Raw genomic sequence first — 21,833 nt, forward strand, 5'->3', positions numbered from 1 at the left:
TGTGCAAGACCCTGGCTTCAATCCCAATATCACCATAACCAGAAAACAAAGCAGATTTTTAGTTAAATGTATTAATTTCAGAAAGTGGTCCTTGGCTACAGTTAGAGTATGTTCATTTCACAGAGTATAGTCTCACCAATTTCAAAGGTCTTGGCTGGGGACATGACCTGGTCTTCAAGTATAGTTATCTTGGAGTGAAGAAGAGAATGTGCATATGTTGCTGTGGTATGTTTTATAGAGCATGGCTCACTATAGAGCCTCCAGAAGTGGTGTCAGGGAAGGCCTGGGGGCCAGGGTGGGGTTGTGAACCTTGGGGGTTCAAGGGTGTGTTTAGGAGACAGAGGGCAGCCTGGGCTACAGAACTGCTTGGGCCTGGGAAGGGTTGGTGTGGAAGAGAACCTGGATTACCTGCTGCCTGGCCTGACCACAATGTTTGGTGCTTGCAGAGTATTGGAGAATCAGTTGTGATGTTGGCTGAGGCATAAAGAACCTCAGAAACCATGTAAAAGGACTTTGATGTGAGAAAATGTAGAATTGTGCTATCTACTAGCCACATGTGGCTAGTTAAATTTAAATTAATTACAATTAAATAAGGCTTAAAATTTAGCTCCTCGTTTAGCTGCATTTCAAATGTTGGATAGCCACCTATGGACTGTGGCTACTGTGTTGGACAGTGTACACATCAAACATTTCCATCATCACTGAAAGTTCTGTTGCCAAGTGATGTAATTCGACAAGAGAGTTGTACTAGGGGGTGGGGATATAGCTTGTGCCTTGCATGCACAAGGCCATGGGCTCAATCCCCAACACCACCATTAAAAAAAAAAAAAAAAGAGTGTTGTACTGTACAGATGGGCAAACTATGGCCTGTGGGTTAAATCTGGCCCTCTGCCTATTTTTGTAAATAAAGTTTTATTGGAACCCAGGTGACACCCATTCATTCATATATTTTTTATAGTCACTTTCTCATTATAGAGGTAGATTTGAATAGTTGCAGAGAAACTATGTGGCCCACAAAGCCTAAAATATTTACTATCTGACTCTTTACAAGAAAAGTTTACTAAATCCCACTTTAGACCTTAGGATAGTAGGTCTAAAGTTTCAAGTATGAAGTAGCATGAATGTACCTATGGCTTAGGAAGACCAACTCAGGTGGAGGTGGGTGGGCAGATTGGTGGGGAGACCCCTTCATAGTGACCTCCAAGGGGCCCTAAGAGAAATGACTAAGGTCTTGCCGTGGCATGAATATTCCCATTAATCTTTGTTTCTTTTTACAAAACATCCATCCTTGGATTCTTTTCACTTCTTGGTTTTAAGTTATTAATTGAAACTAAGGTTCTTAACTATGTGTCTTGGATTCCTTAATCTGTTTAGAGACCACACTCTTATGCATAAAATTACATATGAGGTTACAAAGCAAACCAGTTATATTGAAATATAATTATTAGAAATAAAATTTGAATATAGTAATATATGCACATCTGTATTAATTTAATAATAAGATTTATCAGCAAGTCTAATTACTGGCATAATATTGACATAGTAATAAACAAAAAATTTCAAAGTCTTTTTAACAGTAGGGCATGATAGAAAAAAGATCTGATTTTATTGGTGATAATACCACAGGTACTGCTAATCAGCCGTGTTAATATGGTCTCCATTCATAATGGAAAGAAATGCTGAATGGGTTACCAAAAATGAAGATCTGACTTTTTTGGTATTCAAGTTCCTATGTTCTCGTGCTCCCTTCTGCAAGACTACCTGACTTACAATATCAGTCATAGGAAGCAAGGAGGCTGTTTAGGATGGTAGTTTCTCTTGCTAAATGTCCAAGACCCTTGGCTTCCTAGTAGATCTTGTAGGAAATTTCACTTTTGTATGGTCAGATATTCTCTTCAGCCATAAAGCACAGAGACAAAGGGAAGGGAATGTGTCAGAGGAGGCTGAATCTTTTTTTTTTTTTTCATACCAGGGATTGAACCCAGGGATGCTTACCACTGAGCCACATCCCTAGACTTTTTTTTTTTTTAATATTTATTTTTTAATTATAGTTATTTTATTTATATGTGGTGCTGAGAATCGAACCCAGGGCCCTCCACGTGCCAGGCAAGTGCTCTACTGTTGAGCCACAACCCCAGCCCTCCCTAGACTTTTAAATTTTTTTATTTTGAGACAGGGTCTCAGTTACTTAGGACCTCATTAAAGTGCTGAGGCTGGACTCGAAATTGTGATCCTCCTGCCTCAGCCTGCTGTGTTGCTGTGATTACAGGTGTGCACCACTGTGCCTGACTACAAGCTGAATCCTGACAGATGACTGAGAAGGCAGGAGGGCAAAAGATGGGAGGGGAGGGCTACCAGCATTCCTCAGAAAGGGAACAGCTTGTGCTAATACTGGAGGGATACACAGTTGGTGTTCTCCTGATGACTGGAGCATAGGAGAGCAGCCTATGGAGAATGAGGCGAGCTGGGTGAGCTGGGCGGGCAGGCAGAGAAGAGCCTAGAGGGCTTTGTGACTTTGTCATGGATGCTGGAATGTTTGAAGACTTTGGGCCCTGAGCTGGGCATAGCAAATATAATAAAACACACTCACTTTCATTCTTAGCGCCTGCCCCCCTCCAAAAAAGTGTTTACATGAATTGCTACAAAATAATTTGACCCACTTGAATCAAAGTGTGGAATATGATATGTCAAGAAATTTGTAATGTTTTGAACAACCCACAATAAAAATTAAAAAAAAAAAAAAAAAAAAAAACCAGGAGAATAAAAAATAAAAAAAAAAAAAAAATAATTTGAAAGTTAAAAAAAAAAAAGGTTTTTGCTTATATTTGTATTTTATTGTTTGGCTGTGTCTAACTCATTTATTTTACTGTAATTTCTCAGAAATCTTGGAACATGAGAAAATGAACCTATAACTTGTTTTCAAGAGTAATGTAATTTCTATGAATACTCAAATTAGTGATTAGCGAAGGCATTCATTTTCAGGCACTTAAGTCAACATTTAATAGTTTGGATATCTCTCAATTTTCTTATATTTTGTGTCTAGTCTAACTTGTGTACCTTTACCTAGCATGCAGATTGTTTCATACGTTCCTGAGAAGCTGTACCGAGGGATGTGAGGTGGCCCTGCTGGGGTTAGTTTGGGAAGAGTTTAGATCCATAGGCCTAGACGGAGTGGCCACCGAAGTTAGCCTGACATTATCAGGACTGGGGAGCATCTCAAAGATGATCTGCAGGATTGGGGTAAAGAATAGATATGGTGGGAGAGGGCAGGCAGGGATGAGTCCAGCTGGGATTTTATGGCTGTTTTGGAGTTTGGTTGAGGGGTGGATGGTCTTCTGTTGGTTGGTTGTTGGTCACTGGTTGCATAGTTAGGTTGGTTAGTTGATTGGTGGTAGTTGTTGGTGGTTTGGTTGGACTGGTTTGTAATTGGTTGGTTGACTGGTTGATGGGTGGTTGTAGGTTAGGTAGTAGATGGTAGTAGGTCCCTACTTTTCCTTTTCTCCTTTCTACTGTGTGATAGGCACAATACTAGGTACTAGAATCACAGTGATACTAAAGGCAGGACCTGGGTTCTGTCCCTGTCATACATTACAGTTGACTACATCTTGGGTTTGGTTCCAGAACCACATGGAAGTTTACAGAGTGGATTTCATCAGCACCCAAGCTGTGTGGCTTACTGCTATTATTGGGCTTATGGGTTTTTAATCCCTAAGTAGCGTTTCAGTTATTATGGAAACAGTTCTTCCTTTCACTAAGTTCTCTCCCCTTTCCCACCTAGGATTTTTAAGCTAAGTGGCAGTGGGTGGAGGTTCTTAAGATCTCCCCCATTCATAACGTTATTCCATTTGCCTCCATCAGAATAACTCTTTTCTACTGACAAACAGTGGTCCAAATTACTGGGTTCTGTCTCTGCTACTTCCCTTTTAGCAATATGTTATCTGTGGACGAAGATTTTGACATCCAGGAAGGAGAAGGCTGGTTTTGCCATGAATTCTTCTAAATCATTGCCTGTGTTTAAGATGTACAGTTTGTCCTGAAGCGATAAGATATCTCTCAGTGTGGTTTTGAGTGAGTTGGTTATCACAAAGTTTTATAAACACTGTGGTTACCGAGTTTGTGCAAGGGTGTGCTTCCCTTTAGCACCCGTGGTTAGGAATGATGCTTTGAGAGCTTGCTTTTTTCTGCTCCTCATTTCTAAAACGTTTTGATTCTGAGGATCAAGATTCTCATTTCTTAAGCACTGACGCAGAAACACTTGTTTCCTGCATTCCTACTATTGTCATTAGTTATTGCCTGTCTCTCTCACCCTACCTCTACATTTTTATGAAATATAATCTCCTAAATTCTTAACATGTTTGGGAGAAGCTTGTGGAGGATCTGAAGAAGAGTTTAAGATAGAATTCCCTGAAGTATCTTCTATACAACATCAGTCCCCTTTGAGATAGAATTTTAAAAAGTTCCCCTAGTCCAATAACATTTTGGAAATTCTGCATGATATCTTAGTCCTTCCTTGGAGATTGTCAATTTACATTTGCATATTAAAAGCTCTGAGAAGTCCTGCAGTAATTTAAAAATTGTTCAGAGCCAGGCATGGCAGCATGCCTCTATCTGAGGTGGGAGGATCACTTACAACTTGAGCTCAAAAGTTGGTGGCCAATGTGGGCAGCACAATGAGACTTAAAAAAAAAAAAGGCATTCAGTCTAGTGTTTCCACAGAAACTCTTTTGTCTGGAAAGCCAGCAAACATCTAGTGCAGTCTTTTCTAAGGCATGGTACTCAAGTTGATGCTTACGCTTAGTGTTGCACCACTGACATTTAACAGTTGTAGCTGGTATTTTTGTATGTATTTAAAAAGTGCAGCTCATTTATTGAACCTGTGATTTCATAGGTGTAATTGCTTAAGATAGGGAAAAAAGAAAATATGAGTTGATTGAAGGAAATCACTAGTAGATAGCTCAGGTGGTGAGAGGAGAGGGCTGGGTTTATGTGTGATCTGGGGACGCTGCACAGTTCTCCTTAGAGCCAAATTCAGGCAGTGCAGCTTTGAGTTGTAGGCTCCAGGGTGATTTCTGGGAGCTGGGAGGGAGCTTCTGACTCTAGCAGTCTGTCGAGCCTGTAATAAAGAGAGGTGGCTGTGGACTGCAGTCTTTAGCCATAGTGGCAGCTGATGGCTGGGGCCGTGTCTTGGCTATTCATCGTGTGTCACTCACTTGCTCCGCACTGGGACAGTGCGCCTCAGGAATGTTAGAACGTGCTTCCCTTTCAGCGAGGCTGACCTGCTGTGTATTTGGTCTGTTTATCTTACTGCCATGACTGTCTATCATGGGACAGAGTTCAGGGGCACAGTGATAAATCTCTTAGGAGGATGATGTAACCCTCAGCATTTCCCCTTTCTTGGCTTTTTACAGTTTTGGCAGCATTTGTATCACCACCAAGTCCATGTATGGGCCTCTTCCTGTTTGTGCCTCTTCCAGGCTCCAGGGTGGAATGGTCAAGAATGGATTCTGGAATTGATGACCTGGGTTCAAGTTCCTGCTCCACTGCTTATGGGCTATGTGGCTTTGGGTTTAGTTTACTCATTCATCAGTTTTTTAAATCTGGAAAATGGAGCTAATAGTACTTTATGGAGCAGTTGTGAGAATTCAGTAGGGTATTTGACCTGGATTAGGTTGGACCTCTGCATCATGAAAGGGTGCTCTCAGGGTGCCAGGAAGGGGTCCTGAAGGGGTCAGAAAGGTATGGGGTTGATTTTGTTGTTGTTGCTGTTGGCTTGAAAAGCACCAGTAATGGCAACCAGATGACTTTATCCTCTTGCAATGTAATCTTCGGCATCTTCTAGTCCTCTGACAGACTGGAAATGGCAAAGGCCATCTCCTGAGGTTTGGAGCCTGCTTGTCCAGGAGGGGTGTGTCTGGTGAGGAATGGGAAGCATTTAGTTGGCCACTGTGAGAAGACTGAGCAAAGGAGTTCCTCAGAAAGACAACCAGTCCCTGGGTATTCATTGTGGAGAGGTGACATCACACAAAGTGAAAGGCATGTGAGGTGTACAAGGTGAGGGGCCCTTTCCCTCCTACTCCTCACTGTCTGCTTCTCTACCCAGAAGCAATTGCATGATCAGTGAACCATTTCTTATCTCTTTGGGAAAGATTCTGTACACCAGGAGCCCAGTCCCCTTTACCCAAATGCAAACTAAGCACATTGCTTTTATCTTTTGATGAAGCCTGTTGATTTTCCCACATTAGTGCCTAAAGATTCCAACAAGCAACTTTGTTAAAATGAAGAGCTCCTTAATATAGACATTATTTCCTGGCGTGGTAGCATATTCCTATCATCGACCCAGTGAGCCAGGAAGCCAAGTCAGGAGGACGGCAATTTTGAGCAGGTCTCAGTAACTTATTGAGACCCTATCTTATAATAAAATAAAATAAAATAGAATAAAAAGGGTTGAGAGTTTAGCTCAGTGGTAAAGTGACCCTGAGTTCAATTCACAGTACCAAAAGAAAAAAGAAAAAGTACATTATTATCTTTCTTTTTTATGGGTGATAGGTACTAAAATTTATTATCAAAGGAATATATGTAATTTAACGTTTAAAAATTCAAATAATACAGAAAACAGTAACAACAAATGAAAATCCATCTTCTGACACCACCTCCTGGGTCTTCTTCCTAGAGGGAGCCAGGGAGACCAGTGGTGTGGGTGCTTCCAGGCCCTTCTGTTTAGATGCAGAGCCAGGTTTTTTAAAAAAACAGGATTACGTGATCCATACTTCTCTGCAGCTTGTCCTCTTCCCTTACTTAATACATCATGGATGCCTGTCACAATTGGAAGAAACACATCTTTCTCATTCTTTCCACCATAGCCTGTTACTCTTTTGCTTGGATGTAAAATTTGTTTACCACTTTTTGTCAGAGAGGCATTTAAGTTGTGTTCTGCCCTCCCCCCCCGCCGCCATGTTTTATTGTTGTAATGAACTATTTTAATAGCTGAAATGATCACTTTAATACCCAAATCTCCCCCATCTCCTATTAGAAAAAGAAACCACATTATGGAACTTTCTTGAATACTTTGTGCTTCAAATTGAATTTATTGACTTTGCATTTAATTTTCTGTCAGCAGTGGCCTGGCCCAGCCCCTGCAGACTGCTCAGGAATCTGCTGGAGGAGTCGGGGTGGCCTGCAGATTTTAGCAAACTGCCAGTTCATTCAGCAGCTCACTGAGCAGAGAACATCTTGATTCTATCAGCTTTAATCCCAGGGCCCTTGTGGGCCTGGCTTTCGTGGTTGTTAGCAGATGGAATGCTTGTCCTTCTTGGAAGGCTGAGTTCTGTGGCATTGGGCTTTGAATAGTCTTGAACCAGAATAGAGTGGCATTGAGTTTTTTTTGTTTGTTTGTTTTGTTTTTTTAAATACTAATGGGGCATTATTAGTTCCTAAACTTGTGTCTATTTATATTATTATAGTGGTAGTAATAGTTGCTGTAGTTCCTGTTGATAGTATGGAACCACCACCATAGGCAGGTGCTACTGCCATTACTGCCTGATGTTACAACAGCTTGATGAGATGAGCCCAGCTATTATTCTCATTGTTCAGATGGGGAGACCAAGCACAGGGCATGGACCCCCTCAGTCCCACAGCTTCTGTGTCCTGCATACGGGAGATGAACCGGGCTTCTCTGACCCCCCTTAGATACCGGGATGTCTGGGCTTCTGGCTGCTTCATCACTGACTGACTTAATGTCTGTGACCCTGGGTAATGCTGTATTTTAGCAGACTGACTCTTGAGTGGGCTCCCTGCCTTTTGTGCCTCCACCCTGCTCTTTTTCACTCTGGATGTTGGAGAAGTGGAGTTCCACCTGTAAGATAGGCTGAGAGTTCTTTGGGGTTAGCTCTGTCGTGACTGAGCAGGATGTGTGTTCAAAGCCTTTCTCACTCACTGTGGGTTGAAAAGCTCCAGATTTGGGGGTGTACATTCTAGCCATCAACCAAGCTAATGTCCTAGTATAAGGAGGAGAACCATCCAAAAAGTGTCTATGAAGGGAGAGCTGGGAAAGTGTCCCCTTGTCTGTCCTCTGAGAATTTCTTTCCTCTAACCTCATCCTCTTTCTGGGGTGTTGGTGAGAGCCAGCAGTTATAAATTATTTGGAATTTCCCGTGGCTTGATTCCTATTCAAGACTGTAAGTTGGGAGTTTTGTTCCTTTTATGACTTCACAATCTTTGGGCAGGCTGCCATTGTTGTAACATGAGGTGAATTACAGGGGGAAATGCAAACTGATTTCTCCTCTTTCAAATGAGGAAAGTCACCTTGTCTGGTTTTGTAACAATGTTGAACTTTTACAAGTTTGCAGTTGAAGGATGACTACCTATTCTATTCATTATTATAATTTTTTATTTAATTTTTAATAATGAAAAAAAAAAAAAAAAAAGAAAAGAAAAGAAACCATAGCCTAGCATGGGGCACAAAGAGCCAAAGAGTTTTTTACTCTTTTTTTCACCCTTGAATAAGATCTTTAGCATCTTGTCCTATGGAGACACCAGTTTTCATGTGTAATAATGTTGCCATGTCTTTGTGGAGTGTTTTAGAGCCAATTAGTCTACTTTCTTATTTAAAAGTTTAATTTGTTATCACAAGGCCTGGAGCTCAGTAGGCAGTTAGGAAATTTTCATGGGATGTAAAACCAGAAGATAACAAATTTGAGCCTGGTGTGGTGGCACACGCCTGTGATCCCAGTAGCTCAGGGAGCTGAGGCAGGAGGATCTTGAGTTCAAAGCCAGCCTCAGCAAAAGTGAAGTGCTGAGCAACTTAGTGATACTCTCTCTCTAAATAAAATACTAAATAGGGCTAGGGATGTGGCTCAGTGGTCGAGTGCCCCTGAGTTCAATCCCTGATTACCCCCCACACCCCTCAAAAAACCAAACCTCAAAGACAAAAAACCCAGAAAATAACAAATTGGGCTTTCAAATAGATGAGGTCCCAAATTTCTCTTTTTCAAAGAAGAGCCAGGCTGACAGCATTGGACTCAAAGGATAGCTGTATCTTTTCCTAAGGAGTTGGCTAAGGAGGGGCCCTGTGCCAAGCTGTGAGGCACACGTGGGGACCTTCCTGATGCAGGACAAGACCATGATCATTAGAGAACCAAGTATTATAGTAGATCAGGCTCCCATTTGCACTTTCTGTGTCTTATGTAATCATTGTATGTGCTGTCCTTCTGCTGTGTTTTGTCCTGGAGGCTTGTAGAGATGAAGGGAATAACTGGGTCAGGTAGAAGTCCAGAGGCCCTGCCTGGGAGTCAGAGAAGTCTGGTTTACCTCTCAAGGACAAAAACTTATTAGTTATAGGATTGTTATTCAGTCTTGTCATCTGCAAAATGAGAGTAATGACTTCTGGATTTATCCCATTGACCTGCTGTGATATAATGTGGATTCAGAGAAATAGCAAGATCTAGGCTCTCCCTAATTGTCACTGGCTTCATCTCTGTAGACCTCTGTTATTTCATTTGTAAAATGGGATTAACCATAAAAGTTCCTGTGAAGGTTTCAGGAGGGGATGCATGGCACATAGGGCCTGGCTCAAGGGAAGGGTCTGTAATACAGAGCTGTTTTCTTGTTTTTGTTGTTGTTGACAAATTAGGAGTCTTTCCCAGGTCTGGTTTCTCCTGCCCTCGTTCCTTTCCTCAAGGGCTTCTCTGAGGCTTGCAAGAGCACAGGGCCCCTGGGTGGGCCTGGCTTGTCTCCCAGAGAATGGAGCTGTTTGTCAGGTGAGGTGGCCTCTGCATGTGACAAACTGAGTTGGAGTCAAAAGGTCAGGAGGATCTCCATTCACAGCCAGCATTTGTTATTTCAGCTGGACATGTTCTCAGAGTGGTCAGTAGCTGGAAGCTGTGAGCCAGAGCCTAAAGGTCACCATGCAGAGGCCTGAGGGGATCCCACTGGGGTTTAACCTAAGCCTCCCAGAGGCTGGACTCTGAGCTCCTCAACTTACTGCTCATGCTCAGGAGTCCTTGGGGGCCTTGTCCTGTTAGTTGCTTAGGATCTGTATGGTAGTAACAGGATGAGTTTGTGTGGGGACCTATAGCTTTGAGGTAAGAACCCAGTTTAGAATGCACTGCTTTGACCATGTTGGAGTACCTTTTCTTCTTTCTCAAAATCTTTCTAACAAGGTTACAGTCTTTATTCTAATAATTTGAGGATTTCCCTATAATAGTAAGTGAAAGGGTACTATAATCTAGGCCCTTTAATATACCCATTTCATTATTTAGTCCAGTGGGTTTTTTTGTTTGTTTGTTTTTTGAGGTGGGTTTTGAGGATGAATCCAGGGGCACTCTACCATTGAACTACAACCCAGCCCTTTTTATTTTGAGACAGAGTCTTGCTAAATTGCTGAGGCTGGCCTCAAACTTGAGATCCTTCTGCCTCAGCCTCCTGAATTGCTGGGATTACAGGTGTTCACCTGCTCAGGTCTCACTGTGGCTTTATCGTTGGAGGTAAACTAATTTCTAAAAGTTTTCAAAAGTGGCATTGAAAAGAAAACCACTGGGGGCTGGGGATGTGGCTCAAGTGGTAGCACGCTCGCCTGTCATGCGTGCGGCCCGGGTTCGATCCTCAGCACCACATACAAACAAAGATGTTGTGTCCGCCGAGAACTAATAAATAAATATTAAAAAATTCTCTCTCTCTCTCTAAAAAAAAAAAAAAAGAAAAAGAAAAGAAAACCACTGGGTGATAAAAATGGATTTTTAAAAATTATTTTTATTTGTTTTTTGGTAGAGTTGAACACAGAGTGTCACACATGCTAGGCAAGGACTGTATTCCTAAGCTATATCCCCAACCCCCAAATAGAACTTTTAAATAAAGTGATGCCTCTTAACCATAAAATAGGGTGTTTGCAAAGCAGTTCATCATCAATCTGTGCTTTGAAAGTTCACCAAACTCTCTATGCCAAAATAAAAATCAGGTATTTATGAAACAGTTGGTTCCAACTATTTCAGGCAAAAATTGTCCAGGAAGTGAGAAACAGAGGGGATAGTTTACAAAATAGGAAATTTGAAGTGTGAGTTTATGCCTAAGGAATGTTTTATGGGCCTATAGTAGAAATCTCAAATTAGAGATTTGGGAATGTTTACTCAATTCTTTTGCAGAGAAATACTGGCCACCCCTTCTCTATGCCTTGCCCAGGACAGACATTACCAATCTGCACAGTAATCTTTCCTGAGCTTCCATTCCACATAACTTTTCGTGGCAGGTGTTGGTAATCCATTTTAGTAGTCTTTCTTGCTGAGTCCAGATGTGGCCTCAAAATCATTCTCAATCCAGCAAAAGGCTTTTCATACCATGTGCCAACACCATGGTGTGTTTTATCATCTCTTGAAAAATTACCAACATAAAGACCTTCTTCTGAATGAACTCCTAAACAGTCTAGTCCAATGGCTCCTTTACAATCCTTGAACAGTTCATGAGCAGGAAAGAGAATCAGAAATCCAGCTGGCCCTAGTTTCCTGGTCTATCCTTATTTTATTGTGGTCTGTGTTTTCTCTTAATGATTGAAATAAGCCCATGTGACTTAAGGTCTTCTGAAGCCCAGGATGTCTTCTTGTTGTAGTTCAACTACCATAACAAAGACATCTTTTAAAAAGAACAGTGGTGGAAAGAATGTGAAAGGATGGTATTTTTCACCCTCAGGTTGGCATCTGATTCTGGGACCCAGGTTTTTTCCCCTGTCTTGCCAGGCCTCTCCCTAGGCAGGTCATATTGAGGTGACTATGGCTGGCAGTGGTGGAAAGTGTGTGGAGAATGCTTGCCATGACCTGGGTCATGGTCCCAAAGTGAGGGCATGCTTCACTTCTGCTCACTGTCCATTGGGACACAGCTGTACCACTGAGAGGCTGGGAATAGTTGTCTAGCTGGAAGCCATGTGCCTGGGAAGAAGGGGAAAAACTATTTCCCCCAGATAAACTTCAGTCACCAGGGCTCCAAGTCACCTGGTTGTAAGAATCTGCCTTATTTCCTACTGCCCCTTAATTGGTTTGCGAAGGGCTGACAGAGAAGAGGGGAGAGAAGCTGGTCTGGCCCTCTTTATCCTGCTCAGGGACCTTGGGAATACCAGAGCCAGATTGCACTGTCCATCATCAGCTATGTGAATGGGTCGTTAGACCCTTGGAAATGTGACCCTGGTCCTGAGCGACTGACTGAGATAGATCCTCTTTAACCTAGTCTCAGGGATAGGTTAGGATTCTAGGCATCAGAACTAGATACTCACTGAGGAGAGTGGTTGACTGTCTCCTTGTTGTTCAGGCTGCTCTCTTGTTTAGACTAAGCCTGAGGACTATAATCAAGCCACCCACCACCTCCAGGGGGTGGGGGGTCTGAAAGAAGACCTGATGGAGAGAAACTGCAGAGCCAATCTGGCATGTCAGTGGGCACTGGGTCTTGCTGCCCAGGATCTGGACTAGGTGATCAGAGCTGCAGTGTGAGGTTACCTTGGAGCAGCCCTGTATAGGCTGCTGCTGGTGCTTCAGGCTCACCCAGCAGCCAAGGCCCACAGGAAGCCCCAGTTGCAAAGTTGCAGAGTTCTACCTTGAATTGCTAAGCTGTCACTTTTTCCTCCTCCCTTTGCTGTCTCAAGGTTGATAAAAGTATGTGGAATCAGTGATGGTAAGAATATTAATAATTGGGCTGGGGATGTGGCTCAAGTGGTAGCGCGCTCGCCTGGCATGCGTGCGGCCCAGGTTCAATCCTCAGCACCACATACAAACAAAGATGTTGTGTATGCCGAGAACTAAAAATAAATAAATAAATATTAAAAAATTCTCTCTCTCTCTTTCTCTCTAAAAAAAAAATAAGAATATTAATAATTAATATCATTAGCACCATGTGAGGATCTGAGGGCTGCAGTATTACTGCATTTGGTCCTCTTAGCAGTTCTACACGGAGAGGACCAGCATCATCTCAGTTTACAAAGAGAGAGTGGGTGGTGGAGCTGAGCTCATCACCTGCAGAGTCTGTACCTTTTCTGATCTACCTCTCCCTGGCTTCTGTGCTGCCACATGCTGTGTTATAGGTAGGGGCAGCAGGGTTCAGAGATGACCACAGCCTGGAACAGTTTAGATTTCTGTCTGAAGAGACTGCATATGTACTTTTTTTTTTTTTTGAGATGGTTGTCTTGCTATTTTTCCCAGGTTGGACCACTCAAGCTACTTCAGCTTCCCAAGTAGCTGGCACTAGGGTATACGCTACCATGCCTGGTTTATTTTTTGCACCTACTTTACAACATGCAGCACTGCCTCTCCTAGTACGCTGGAGGTGAGAAGGTGCCAGGGAGCTGAGTATTTGTTAGCTTGTTCCTCAGAGGGACTTGGTAGCAAAATCAACTAGGTTCCTGATTTTGTGGGGGCTGAACTTTTGCAGAGGAGGCAGATGTGCCAGGAAGGTGATTCTTTAACAGTTGTAGGAGGTGCACTGAAGGAGAGGGCATACACCCTGAGGCGTGCTTTACAGGGCGCTTTTTCTAATTTTGTGGAGTTGGATGAGGTAGAAGAGACATTAACCAGCCCAAGAAAAAAGGAGATGGGAAGGGAATTCTGGGCCAAGTAGGCTGCAAACCAAGGGTGAAGGGTGAGCTTGGGGTACCATGAAGCTCGGAAGTCAAGGAAGGGCTAAACATCCACCCAAAGGAGCTGCTCAAAGTTCCATACTCTCTTTCAGGAAAGTATGATAAATTGTCAGGAGTTCAGTAGCTGGACTTTCTCTGGGTACCTGTTTGGGGGTCTCAGGCCATGTTGGTCTCTTTTCACCATTCAACTCAGAAGTATTCTCCTTGTATAGATCCCCACATGTCCCAGGATTACTGCAATGTGGATCCGCATCCCCTGGGAACAAGTGAGCTCGGCCTATCTAATAAATTGCTTGTCTCAGAGAATTGAAAATAGAACATTTCAATCATGTAAATTCGTAGCATATTTCCTTTGATTTTCCATAACACTTGGATTATGGCTTCTGGCTTTCTCGCACTAGGGAAGAGTGTTTGGCACATATCAGGTGAATACATGAGGAAAGAGAGAGTACCTACTGTGTGTCCTGCATTGTGCTCAATTCTTGGCATTCTTTGATCTGCCTACTCTTTATAACAATCCCATGAAGTTGTTCACATTCCTACTCAATAGATGGGGGAGGAGGGGTCATTCTAAATGAAAAACAGTTGAGTTGCTGCTGGTTCTGGAGCCTGTTATTGCAACTACTCTGCCATTCTGCCTCTTGGAGGGTGATGGAGCTGAAGGGACAGGGAGAGAGAGCATGGCATTCTATTCCCAAAAGATCAAATCATAGTGTGGAACATGGCCTTGGTGACATGTCCTAGCCACACTATATTACTCCTTGATTCCTGTAGTCACTCATTGGCTGTTTCTGACCTTTCTATTAGCTATGTTGTGGTCAAAGATAACCTTTCTTCGTGGGTTACCACCTCAAGGTGAACTTGGTTAATTGTTGACAGCCTCTGGGAACCCTGTGGATAATGCAGTGTTAGATGTGGTGGATTTACAGGTGGTTGCATGGATTGGCCCTGCCAATGGGAATGGAGATGAGAAAGGCCTTCGTCTCCCTTACTCTGGGGAACTGGTTCTCTAAATAGACGTTTCCAAGATGCTTTTGCAGAGAGACTAAAAATAGCTGGCTTCTACCTGTAAATACCCCCATTGCGTATATGGAATGCATCTTAATGAGGGCTGGAGAACTGATGTGCAGAAATGACAAGTAGCTCAACTGAATTTTCCAGCAATTAAAATTAAAACAACAACAACAACAACAACAAAAACTTCTGACCTCACTTAAAAGCAACACTGGATAATTTAACATATGAGAGTATATGGTTTGAAGATCAGTATTGTCCAGAACCAGGAATGGTTATGTAGGAATTGCAATTGGGGTTTGGGAGGAGGAATCAATGCTCAGATTCCAGTGCACTGACATCTGCCCCCACCAGGAGATGGGGCAGGCATGCTGGGTGCTACCTTATTTCTGAAAAAGGCCCTCAAGCAACGCTCAAAGTGTAGAGGCTTTTGACTGATTTGACCTTTTCCTCCTTTTACATTTCTTTTTATTTTGGTAGATGGACACAACACAATTATTTATTTGTTTGTTTATTTATATGTAGTGCTGAGGATCGAACCCAGGGCCTCACTCATCTAGGCAAGTGCTGTACCACTGAGCTACAGCCCCAGCCGCTCTGTTTACATTTCTGCTCCATGTTTATAGTCAGTATAAACATTGCTGAGCACACTCAGGTCTGAAAATTCTGTAATCTGTGGTAATGGTTAGACAGTGATTCTGTGATGTTGTGTAGCCTTTTGTTTTCAAGGCCTGGGAGTCTCCTGTTTCCTGTGGATGGGAACTGGGGAGGCCTTTTGGGTAAGTTGCCATTTTTTATTGTTCCAAGAATGTGGTCAGACATTTGAACTTTCACCTGTCAAAATCACTTTTGGAACAAGGACTGTTTTCCCTCCAGCTTCTTAGAATAGCAGAATGAAGGTATCATTTATCCCAGTGAGACTGTAATGGGGGCTTTCCCATTTGGACACCCACCTTGAATTCATTGGAAACAGAATCCTGGGCATTATATTTTTCATAAATTTGGCTCAGACTTTAACTGAGTCATATTCCCCCCCCCCAAATCTTTTTGATTTAAAAAAGATTCTTGTCTCTTTCCTTTAGAGCAGCATGTGTAAGCTAGATAAAAATACAGCAAAACAGCAAACTTGCTTTGTGTTTTGAGTTATGCATTAAATCTTCAGGTTTGCTTTTGAAAAGCATTTAACACAAAACTCTGGGAGGTTTTGAGTTTTGCACACTGGTGGCTTGTGGCTGGGTGACACACATAAACTTCACTCCCCCACTTTCTCACCCTCCCACTTTTTTTCAAGGTACTAGGGATTGAACCTAGGGTCACTTAACCACTAAGCTCCATTTGCAGCCCTTTATATTTTTTATTTTGAAACAGGGTCTTGCCAAGTTGCTTAGGGCCTCATTAAATTGTTGAGGGCCTCAAACTTGTGATCCTCCTGCGTCAGCCTCCTCAGTCACTGGAATTACAGATATGCACCACTACACCTTGCCTGCCCACATTTTTGAAGATTATTCTTCAAGCCTTTAGCTTGAATAAAGGAAACTGGAATGGAAATTTGACCTGGAAATTCTGATGATCGATAGGTAATAAGTTGGCAATGAATAGCATTTCAAAGATAACCTTGTAACAGGATATATAATCCAAAAATTTTAGTCATGGTCAAGGACTGCCATGAATTAATTGCTCAGATACCAAGTGCAGAGTCCAGGGTTTTCTGTGGACCACTGCTCCTATATTGACTGGAGGACCTTAGAAGCAGGACTGGCCTTGTGTTCACACAACCTGTATGCTCAGAGGGCTCTCCACTTGATTTAATGATGTTGTGGTCTTTAAATTCTCCATGCTTTTTGGGCAAAGGGCCCTGCATTTCCATTTTTTTTTTAAAAACTAGGTACTATGAATTATGTAGATAGTCCTGCTTCAAAGTTATTATTTGACAATTAATTACATAGAAAATTCTTGGATACCTTCACTCTTGAAGTGAAGATTGCTTGAATTTAGTTTGTCTAACCAGCCAGTTCATGATAATCTTTATTTGTCCAATGTACTTGATCAGGTTTTATTATGCCTGAATCTGCAACTGTGAAATTTGTTCTTGGTTTCTGTGGGTTTGGGTGTGGGCTTTTAGAGGATCTTTTGTTGTAAGAGATCCAACAATAACCAGCTTAATTTTTATATTTTTCTATTTATTTGTTTTTAATATTTATTTTTTAGTTTTAAGTAGATACAATATCTTTATTTTGCATTTATGTGGTGCTGAGGATCGAATATTTTTTATTTTGAGACAGGGTCAGTGCCTCAAGCATGCTAGGCGAGCGCTCTACCCCTGAGCCACAACCCCAGACCCAACCAGCTTAATTTTTAAAAAGCCCTCAGTCTTTCAGTTTTGAGTGGCAGACCATGCACTCCTTAGTGGCATGTGGTTGTAGTTGGGTTTCATTGTGTGCAATCTGGTGTATGTGTAACCCAGGTGGCTTGTGGTGGAGCACAGGGGTGACTCAAAGATGAAGAAGGATTGGTTACTCTCTACTAGGCATTCCTGGGGCCTGAGGGTAGGAGTCAGGGAAACGGACAGAAGGTCCTATGTTGAGGGAGAGGTCCCTGGCCTGTTTACAACACACATGCTGGTGGGAATGTTGCACCACCAACCTTGAGGTTTGGTGCCTGAATGATGAACCAGGGTTTGTCTTGCAGGAGGATGGTGTAAAGAGTCTTTCCATCAAAGGAATACAGAATACCAAAAGGCCCTGGGGTTCAGAATAAGATATCTTGGGGGAATAGGCCATCTTTGAGCCTGAGAATGGGTTATGGTGGGTGGGTATGGGTGACAAGGGTAAAGCTCACTGGAACTTGTGTAGGTTCTGAAGGTGTGTTTAAGGAGTTGACTGTGGAAGTCAGGACCAGGGAATAAGGACTAGAAAGATGGTGCTGGGTTATGTGAACAGAGACTTAACTTCTTCAATGGCTGTTCAAGATGCTGCAAAAGAGGAGAAGGTTGATGTTTATTGGGAAGGTATAGAGATTTGCCAAGAGATTAGGGTAGGGGGAGATGATACACTGTGCAAACTATACCAGGGATTTGAAGGAAGATCCCAAGGTGGTTCTACTGTTTTCACCTTGGGGTCCCTGTACAAGGGGGTGGATGTTTGGTAGTGAGGGAGATAAGAAACTGAGGGAGAGGGAGATAGAGATATTTAAAGATAATATTTATAATGCTTGAGTTTTTTTTTTTTTTTTAATTCATTTGTATGGGGGATTGAACCCAGGGTTGCCGTATCACTGAGATACACCCCAGCTTGGTGGCAGGGTCTCATTAAGTCGCTCAGGTTGGCCTCAAACTTGTGATCCTTCTGCCTCAGCATCCCGAGATGGGATTTCAGGAATGCACTGCTGTACCCAGCTGTTGTTTGAGTTTTGTGGGTATAGATGGACGTTGGTAAAAGGACAGAGAACTGGAAGCGCTGGTCAAAGTGTGGTGTTTTGTCAAGCAGAGGGAAGACTAGAAAGGGGCTATGACTTTGGCTTCCCACTTCCCCCCTTGGCTTTGCCCATTTGCGTCATTTTAACTATTAAATGATTTCCTCTTTTGAAAAATTGACTTGTCAATTTTTGTCAAAACTGAAAACACTGAGCATTGGTGAGATTTAAGAGGACTCTGTCCTCTTAAACCTATAGATGGGAGTATAAATGAAAACAATATTTATAAGGAAAGGATGACTAAGACATATTAATAGTGAAAAGAAGCATTTAAAAGCTGATTGTAGGGCTGGGGATGCAGCTCATTGGAAAAGCACTTACTTAACGTGTGAGACCCTGGGTTCCATCCCCAGCACTGCAAAACAGTCAACAGTATAGTATAATATACATTCAGGGCAGCAAACACTGTGACATTAGTGTATACAAGCATACACACATATAGTCTAGACTGTGACACCAGGTTAGCAGGTGGTTTTCTCAGTGATGCCTCCACCCTCCTTTAAAAATTTAATTATGTACCTATTTATTTAAATTTTTAGTTGTAGATGGACACAGTACCTTTATTTTATTTCTTTAGTTTTATGTGGTGCTGAGGATTGAACCCAGTGCCTCACATGTGCTAGGCAAGCACTCTGCCACTGAGCCACAACCTTAGCTTAGACACCTTTTTATTATTTATATTTCTGAAATGATTTTTTATAAATTGTAAAAACTTTTTCTTATGAAAAATTTCAAGCATCCACATAGAGACAATAGTATAGTGCATCCTCATGATCCAGTGGTGCCAGTGAATAACATTTTGGAATCATATTTCCTCTATTCCCATCCTCAAGTATTTTGATGCAAATCCTAGCATTGTTCCCGTTCACTCTCAAATATCTTAGGGGTGAGAACTTCATTCACTCAGGGGCATGATTCATGCTTGGGTCACCCAAAAGAATGACCATACCTATGCCTGTCTCCACAGATAGCAAAGCCATTGTGGATGGGAACCTGAAGCTCATCTTGGGCCTGGTATGGACGCTGATTCTCCACTATTCCATCTCCATGCCCGTGTGGGAGGATGAAGGGGATGACGATGCCAAGAAGCAGACACCAAAGCAGAGGCTGCTGGGATGGATTCAGAACAAGATCCCTTATTTGCCCATCACCAACTTCAACCAGAACTGGCAAGATGGCAAAGCCCTGGGAGCCCTGGTTGACAGCTGTGCTCCAGGTAAGTACCCTCTCTGCCTAAATCATCTCTTGGGATGGGAGTCATTGGGCCCTAAACTTCTGGGGTTGGCTTCAAGCTTAGCTGTAACTGGTGTGTGTCTCCTGGTTTTAGCCTACTCTATGACAAATAATGGAACTAAAAATGACTGTTCACCCTTCCAGTGGCAGATGTTCTAGGTGTGTCCACAGATATATTGGAGCATTGAATCTAGTCGTCTAAATTCCCAGCAAAGGCCTCAGTGCTTATGCTTGGAGCAGACCGTGGGTTTAGCTTTCAGACTCCAAAGTCCTGTGTCTTCCCACATTGGTGCCTGGTTTCTGGATGGCTTTGGCAGAAATATGTGACCCTCTTAGGTGGCTTGGCATGAAAATCTAAAAACTTCCATAGAGTGGAAAGTTCTTGTTTTTATTAACCACTGGTTTGACTATATATGGCTTTTTTCACTCCTTTCTTTCTGTATTGCTGTGGAATAGTGCTTGATCAGGATCCAGTTGGAGTCTTTTCCACCCTTGATGGGCTCTTTTCTGAGTGGTTCAGTGTACACCAAGATTGTAATTATCCTCACTGGAAGGGTTTAGATTGATGGATAGAGTTTACCGCCCTACACTCAATAGAAAAACCAGAGCCAGTGTTTACATGCACCCCCTAAAATTGTTTTTAATTAAAAAAAAAAAAAACTACTTTGATAATTATATTTTCCATTTACTGAGTGATCTGTATATGCTGGGCACATTAGATTTTTGTTTGTTTTACAATCTTGGTGTACACTGAGCCACTCAGAAAAGAGTCACCAGGGATAACCCAGGGGTATTCTACCTCTTAGCTACATCCCCAGTCCTTTTTATTTTCATTTTGAGGCAGGTTTTCACAAAGTTGCTCAGGCTGGCCTTGAACTTGTTGTCCTCCTGTCACGGCTTCCTGAGATTCTGGGATTACAGAAGTGCGCCACTGCTCCCAACTCCTATTAGTATCTAATAAGGTAGCAGTCCTAAATACAACCAAAGGAGTACTAGCTAGTGTCCTTTGAGTAAAGGAGGAGGGCTGATCAAGCTGCATTCTTCCTTGAGAGCCCATAACGTGGTATCATTCAGGAAGAACTTGAAGCACAGCATTAGTTCATCTCCCACTGCCCTCTTCTTCCATTCATTTAAAAACAGAACTTAGGATGCCTCTTCCCAATTTAAATCTGAGGATTTTTACTCCAGTTCTATACTTCGTGTGTTTATAAAGACTTTGAAAATAATTCTATGACTGTGTCTTCATGCAAGTAGATTTTTGAACCACACAGATGCTAGTTCTGTCTTTTTTCAGCTCTATCCAGGAATAGGATCAAAAGAATTTCTCCCCGCAAAAGTCATGAAGCCCACATAATCTTATCGGCTTTGTTTGTCATAGCAGATCTTCAAGGAATGGGGAGCCCCTGTCTTAATGTGGGAACATAGCAGCCTAAAGGAGAAGCCTCTGCTAATGTAGAAGAGTGTGATCCTTAAAATATAGAATTCACTGAGATTTTGGAGGAAATTTTTCTCTTGAGTTAAGAGAGTAAATGGGTTTAATTTTAGACACGTGGCTTCTTTTAGTCTCTTGGATCTGCTCTGCTAAAAGCATATTTTGTGTTAACAGGTCTGTGCCCAGACTGGGAGTCCTGGGATCCACGGAAGCCTGTGGATAATGCCCGAGAAGCCATGCAGCAGGCAGATGACTGGCTGGGTGTCCCACAGGTATAAACACATGTGCCATGTCCCATGAACCTGCCCCATCCCTTGGTTTATTTCTGCCACTCTGGATACCTTTCTGGGTCATAGGGGCAGTCGGATCTTGGCATTCAGCCTTCCAAGAACATGGCCTTTGGCCCTCTCCCACCTCCCTCAGTTTACTCATAATAAATAATAGATTCTCGTCGATTTAGGTGCTTTTGGATCACCCAAAAATCTTATGTCACTCTTCTTTGTCACATGCTGGTAAACTTTGTTTTTCTTTTACTTTTTCCTTGTGTGTGTGTATGTGATATGATAATCAGTATTTATTACTAGGTAAGTATTACTGTACAGAAAAAAAATTATTCATCTGAAAGATAACAGGTGAAGAATCCTCTGTTGCAGATCCTGGAAGGGTGAGTCTGGGTGGGATGGCTGGGCAGAAAGAGCTCAGGTGGAGTCTGCTTATGTTTTTCCCCGATGTTGTTTTTCGTCACCATTTTCAGAGCAGTTCAGGGCTGCTGAAACCTCATGGACCTCACCAGCTGGGAGCATCCTGTGTCCGTGTTTGTCCTCAGCTACATGCACAGCCAGTGTGGCCTATGGTGTCCAGCTTGGGCCAGAACAGACACCATCTCAGCCTCTGTGTCCATAGGGCTAATTGTCACCTGGATTTCCTTTCCCTGTCTCCAAATTTTCTACTTTTTTTGCTCCAAATACTTTAAAGGCAGTCTTTAAGCCCCAAGTAGCAAATGTGGACCTTAGCTATTAGGTTGAACCGTAAGAAATTGCCAGTATTCAGTCATCTTTTACCTATATAAAAGAAAAA

At 42.5% G+C, this 21,833-nt stretch overlaps 1 protein-coding gene across 4 annotated transcripts in view; it reads left to right on the top strand.

Moving 5' to 3' along the window:
* The window catches only part of Flnb (filamin B), a 144,687-nt gene that overhangs the window by 40,167 nt on the left and 82,687 nt on the right, over positions 1-21,833 (top strand). For all 4 annotated transcript variants that reach the window (XM_071619066.1, XM_071619049.1, XM_071619052.1 and 1 more), the window contains exons 2-3: positions 19,059-19,307; positions 20,931-21,028. In XM_071619066.1, the coding sequence (XP_071475167.1) occupies positions 19,059-19,307; positions 20,931-21,028 (347 nt within the window). The remainder of the gene's footprint in view (positions 1-19,058; positions 19,308-20,930; positions 21,029-21,833) is intronic.

This window comes from Marmota flaviventris, chromosome 1, assembly GCF_047511675.1.
Source record: "Marmota flaviventris isolate mMarFla1 chromosome 1, mMarFla1.hap1, whole genome shotgun sequence".
Classification (NCBI taxonomy): Eukaryota; Metazoa; Chordata; class Mammalia; order Rodentia; family Sciuridae; genus Marmota; species Marmota flaviventris.